The 6,000-nt window shown below is 41.3% G+C and overlaps 1 protein-coding gene across 1 annotated transcript in view; it reads right to left on the reverse strand.

Annotated features, from left to right (window-relative positions):
• PLAU (plasminogen activator, urokinase) overlaps positions 1-6,000 on the reverse strand; it is a 71,879-nt gene that overhangs the window by 5,309 nt on the left and 60,570 nt on the right. The window contains exon 2 of the mRNA XM_006887564.1: positions 3,172-3,197. Within this exon, the coding sequence (XP_006887626.1) occupies positions 3,172-3,197 (26 nt within the window). The remainder of the gene's footprint in view (positions 1-3,171; positions 3,198-6,000) is intronic.

The following is a 6,000-nucleotide window of genomic DNA, read 5'->3' on the forward strand; positions in this document are numbered from 1 at the left end:
AAGTCTCTCAAAGTGAATGCCTGCAGACACTCATCAGCTCGGCACCACCAACACAACAGAGGCCATCCACTGCCTGTTCCTCAAATACCATCGAGGTGAAGGCGAAGGTTTTGTTTTTGGCGGTTAAGGCAGATAGATAATCTTCAAAGGAAATGTCGGTTGGGTTTTGGGGTTTTTTTTAATATACTAGTTTATTTACAAAATTTGAATACATTATTTTCGAGAACAGATTCTTCCAATTTCACACACACACACACACCCCATCAAACTGTACAACTCCATGATTAATTCCCCCCCCCCACACACACACACACACATGCATCCTCGTCCCTCTGCGTCGTATTTTATGGAGAATTTCAACTTGATCTAAGACTGGAAAAGACTTTGTTTATACTCAGCCAAATATAGTGATCAAATATAGTAGGATTAGTAGGAATAGGCCAAGGTGAAAGCTCTGGGACTGTTAGTTAATAAAGAAAATGGGGTCTCATTCTCTCTCTCAATGCTGTGAAGTTGGAGCTGCTGACCCATAGCTGACCCTGCAATAGGTTTCCCAGTCTGTAAATCACACGAGAGATGGCTCAGCTTTCTCCCATGGAGCTGCTGGTGGATTCGAACTCCCAAAGAGGCATAGCCTTTAGGTTACCAGAACAATGTCCTGCAGGCTAAGCCACTAGAACTCCCTAAAAGATAATTATCATCATTGTTGCTGTATACTGTTAAGTCAGTGGGAGCCAAATCATAGCTGACCTCCCAGCATCTTTTCAGAGACTCTAAATCACACAGGGAGAGACTGCCCCCGCACCGGGCTTCCCATGGAGTGGCTAGTAGATTCGAACCTCACACATTAGGGGTGGCAGCGCTACTCCTTACCACTAGGCCACCAGAGGCTGATTTTTATTAATGCAAACAGTAAGCTGCAGAGTAGTAAAAAGATTCTTCTCACGTCTCCCAGAGGAGAGAAGCTGGTGAATTGGAGAACAAAAAAAAGAGGGGAAGATTTATTTTCTTTTTATGCCCATTTGCATGGTTTAATTTTTTACCAGTACATCCCTGTATTTGCTATTTCTGAAAAAAGATATTAAAATTATTTGAATGTCCTTATATTTTGTATTCTACCTCATTGTAGAACCTTGTTTTTATTAAGATGAAAAGAATTGTTTATCACATAAAATTGACTTTCTGAAGGCAGGCCATGTGTAAAATCACTCCACTCACCTTTCCTTGGGTGCATGCATTGCATGTAAATGCACCATACTCATATGAGTACCTACAGAGACATGGCTCCAACACAGCCAAAGAAGCAAAGCAAGGGCTCTGTGGCTCAGTCCCCTCCTCCTGTCCCTTTCTCTAGTGTCAGTGTCAGAAACCTAAGTTTAGAGTCACTGTGACTCTAACCCATCCATGCAGACTGGCTCCCGTAATGGGAAGACAGAGGCCTGTGAACCCAGGGGTTGATAGGTTGGTCCCTCAGCCAACCCAGTCCTGCAGCCTTGGGTCAGGAACTTGGAAGGATTTCAGGGGGCTGGAGAGATCTTCAGGAGCAGCATGATGAAGGGAGGCCCTTTTGATCAATCCCAGCAAGAAGCTTCAAAATGCCAGGCTCTGGGTGGGGAAAGTGCAAGTTAACCATCCCACTTTCAGAAGGCAAAAGCAAGTGACCCATTTCCCTTTAGCTCTCTAACCTTTCTGTGCCACTCAAGCTGCCAGCTGCCTGGTAGACAGACTGAATCAGACGTGTTCTAAGCTGGCCTGGCTATTTCCTCTAGAAGACTGCGTGTTTTGTTTGGACTAGGGAAGAAATTAATTATAAATAAGTGTGATCTACTGTAAACAGAGGTATTGCAGCCTGAGGACTTACCCCGAAACTGTTCAGTTCTCAGGAAATTCCCAGAGGCTGTCATGATTCACGATGCTCCTCTGGCAGCTCTCATGACTCCGAATTACTTGGCTAGAGGCTGTCATGCTGAGTCCGAGAGCAGGATGACCTCATTTCCTCCTGGTTAAAGAGCCTTGGAGGCCCGTTATGACATGCAAGACCCCTCTACCCCCTACACAACCCCCTGCCTCCTCCTCAGCTGGTTCAAGAATTCTAGCACCTCCAATTCTCTCTAGAACTTTCCTCTCAACTCTGAACTTTGAGACTCACTAGCATCTCTCCATCCATCTTTGGTTGCAGTCTATGGTAGACTTCTTTGAGAGCAAAGACAACATCTTAAATATCTTTATCTCTCCCAAAGCATTCAACAGTGCCTTTTTTTCATGCAAATGCTTTCTTATAAATGACTCTTGAACAAATGGGCCGTTTGGGAAAGCTCCCTTCTTTGTGTCTTTGGTTCTAACTATAAAGAACAAAAACACATTCCCCTTGAGTCATTGCTGACCAACTTATAGCTGACCCTTTAGTGCAGTTTCTGAGGCTGTAAACTGCATCTCTAAGGGAAAAAGAATGCCCATCTTTCTCTCTCAGAGCAGTGGGTGGATTCAAACCATCAGAGAGGGGCCTACTTTGGATTAGCAGGACAACTCCCTATGGACTACCTGTATTACTCTGGTCTTGTGATAAAAACAAAACAAAACAAAAAACACACGTTGATGCAAACCATTTCTTTTTCTAGTTACAACTCCTTATGAGAAAGCCCAAGACTGTTATTCCCATTTTGCAAGGGGAGAAAAGATAACTAATGAGTGAGTGGCAAAGCCAGCACTAGATTGATTACAGGTCTTCTGATCATTGTTCTGTTCTTGGGCTCTGTGACAGAAGAGATGGATGGAATGTTGTGGAAAGAATAGGCAGGTGACCGTGAAGGCTTTCCAGCCCAGGAAGCGGGGAGTCCTCCTGTAGACTTTGGAGTTCTCATTCTGGAAGAGTTTCTTGGGCCATAGGCTCCAAACTCTGGGAGGCCATCAGTGGATCATGAGTTAATTACTTGCCTGAGTTCCAGGAACTGTCTTGATGGTCTACACTATCTATGAAGTTTCTGTAAAGGGTGAAAAAATGGGAAGTTAATGAGTATGATTTCATACTGTCCGTGACTCCCAGAGGAAAACCACTAGCCCCTGTCTCCATGTCTCAAGGGTCCAGACCTCCTAAGTTATGGTAGGCAACAGAGGCATTCTTTTCAGGAGCTGCCCTGAAAAGGGCCAGCAGAGGCAGGCAGTGTGCAGGACCAGACTGTTCAAACCTGACCCTGAGACTTTATCCAGGAAACTGGGCCCCAGAAGAGCTAGAGCACTCTTCATCAACAAGAAACAAAGGGATTGCACACCCATATTTATTGCTGCTTTGTTCAGAGTAGCAAAGAGTTGGAAACAAGCCAAGTGACCACCAACAAACGAATGGATTGAGAAGCAGTGGTGTATTCACACAATGGAATATTATGCAGCACTGAAAAACAAAGAACTCATGAAATATTATACAAAATGGGTGACTGTGGAGAACATTATGTTGAGTAAAATATCTTAGCCACAAAAATACAAATACTGCATAATGCCACTGTTATAAAACAGGACTGACATAGGTGTTCGGGAAAATTAAAAAAAGAGGGGATAAATAATATACATGGCATTGAAACAGACAAGGGAGAGGACTGTATAAAAGGAATATATGATTAGGTATTATTGGCATGACAAGAGTCCAAAATAAGAGCTGCATAGTAAAGTGGACTGGGGTGAGAGTCTGTATAACAATGAAAAAATTTTTTTTCCAAAGGAAAAAAGTGAACTGGGGGAGGTGGGGCAGGGCGGAAATGTGCAACAATGAGTGAATGGAAATCCAAGTTCTCTATAAACTTTCATTAAAATCTCAATAAATAAAAAAAGAAGCAAAAGGAGCTTCACACCAAGTCCCAGGATGTATTCTTGGGTTGCTGTACTAAAAATGTACAATATCTTTAAAAAACCTCAAACTCATTGCCATCAAGTGGAAACCAACACATAACTGATCCTCCATCAGTTTTCCCAAGGCTATAAATTACACGGGAAGAGATTGTCCATCTTTGTCCTGCAGAATGGCAGAGAGGCTTGGCCCAAAAGGGGTTAATAACACATTTCCTCTCGAAGAACTCATTGAAAACACCCCAGTGTATGGTCTTGAGTCCACTATACCCCAACTGTATGACCTTCAGTCATGACTAGACAGACGCAAGGGATTCAGACTACACTGTCAAAGAATGTGACCATTAAAATGAATGTCAATATAATTTTTATATAGTGTTTCAGCAGGACTTTATTGGCTTTTATAAAAAATATTCCTATCTACAACCAGGAGAAGATAAAATAGATGAATGGGATCTTCTAAGACCCAAATCCCTATGGACATCCAAAAACTTCTCCAACAGGGTGAAAAGGGAAGCCACAGACTGGGAAAAAGTATTTGGTAATGACATGTCAGATAAGGGACTTATATCTAGAATTTATAAAATACTTGAGCACCACAACAAGATAAAGGTAAATAATCCAATTGAAAAATGGGCACAGGATATGAACAGACACATCACCAAAGAAGACATTCAGATGGCCAACAAGCACATGAAGAAATGTTCAAAATCCCTAACTCTAAGAGAGATGCAAATCAAAACAAGTATGAGGTATCATCTCATCCCAGTAAGAATAGCAAAATTTAACAGAACAGCAAGCAACAAATGCTGGCGAGGTTGTGGAGAAACTGGAACCCTTATTCAGTCTTGGTAGAAGTGTAAAATGGTGCAACCACTGTGGAAATTGGTGTGGCGCTTTCTCAAAAAGTTGCAAATACAGATACCATTTGACCCAGAAATTCCACTACTGGAATATACCCTAAAGACACCATAACCAACATCCAAGCAGATATATGCACACCCATGTTTATTGTGGCTTTGTTCACAATAGCAAGGAGTTGGAAACAACCCAAGTGCCCATCAACAAATGAATGGATAGAGAAGCTGTGGTATATTCACACAATGGGATAGTATGCTGCATTGAAAAACAAGGAACTCATGCAATATTATTCAAAATAGGTGACTCCGAAGGACATCATGCTGAGTGAAGTGTCTCAGTCACAAAAGGACAAATACTGCATGGTGCCACTGTATTAGAATGAGACTGACATCAGGGTTGGGGAAAGACTAAGAAAAACTGGATAAATTATGTACTGCATTGAAACAGATGAGGGAGAGAACAGTTTAAAAGCGATACATGCTAGAGTCTAATGGTTATAACAAGAGTCCAGAATGAAGGTAGCATAGTGGAGTGTACTTGGGGAGGGGGACAGGGCCGGGAAATTCTATACCAATGAAGGAATTTTTCTTTTACTATTCAAAGAGAGGAGGGAACTGGGGGGGAGGGGTGGACAGAGAGAAAAGTGCAACAATGAATGAATGGAAGTCCAAAATCTCTGTAAATGTTCATTAAAATTAAGAAAATAAAATTTAAAACATAATTCCTGTCTTTAAGCAACAGAAACATTTTTCATAAGCCCAACTTACATCTATCAGTACACCTGCAAGGCTAAAACTTTGCTGATTTCCTTTCTGAACCTTCTCATGCACTGTAATGGAACAGATGAAAGAAAGAAGTATTTAAAAATAATATATGATTAGGCATTGTTTGTATGACAACAGTCCAGAATAAGAGCTGCATAGCAAATGGGACTAGGGGAGAGGGGAAAGCAAGGGAGGAAATTATGAAACAATGAATGAGTTATTTTTTTTTAAAGTGAATTGGGAGGAAAAAAATAGTGAACTTGGAGGGAAGGGAGAAAAATGTGCAACAATGAATGAAGGAAAAAATCCAACTTTTCTGTAAACTTTTGTTAAAATCACAATAATAAAAAAGAAATATTACAGTGATTTATAATTATAGGAATTGGAAGACACAGAAGAATTTCATGAAACAACATATGAGCAAGAGCCTATGGTGATAAAAGAAGAAGTTCAGGCTGCTTTGAAGGAAATGGCAAAAAATAAGGCTCCAGGAATAGATGGTATACCAATTGACATATTTCAGTCAACAGATGCTGTC

This window comes from Elephantulus edwardii, unplaced genomic scaffold (genome assembly GCF_000299155.1).
Source record: "Elephantulus edwardii isolate Elephantulus edwardi_28Jun2011 unplaced genomic scaffold, EleEdw1.0 scaffold00058, whole genome shotgun sequence".
Taxonomy (NCBI): Eukaryota; Metazoa; Chordata; class Mammalia; order Macroscelidea; family Macroscelididae; genus Elephantulus; species Elephantulus edwardii.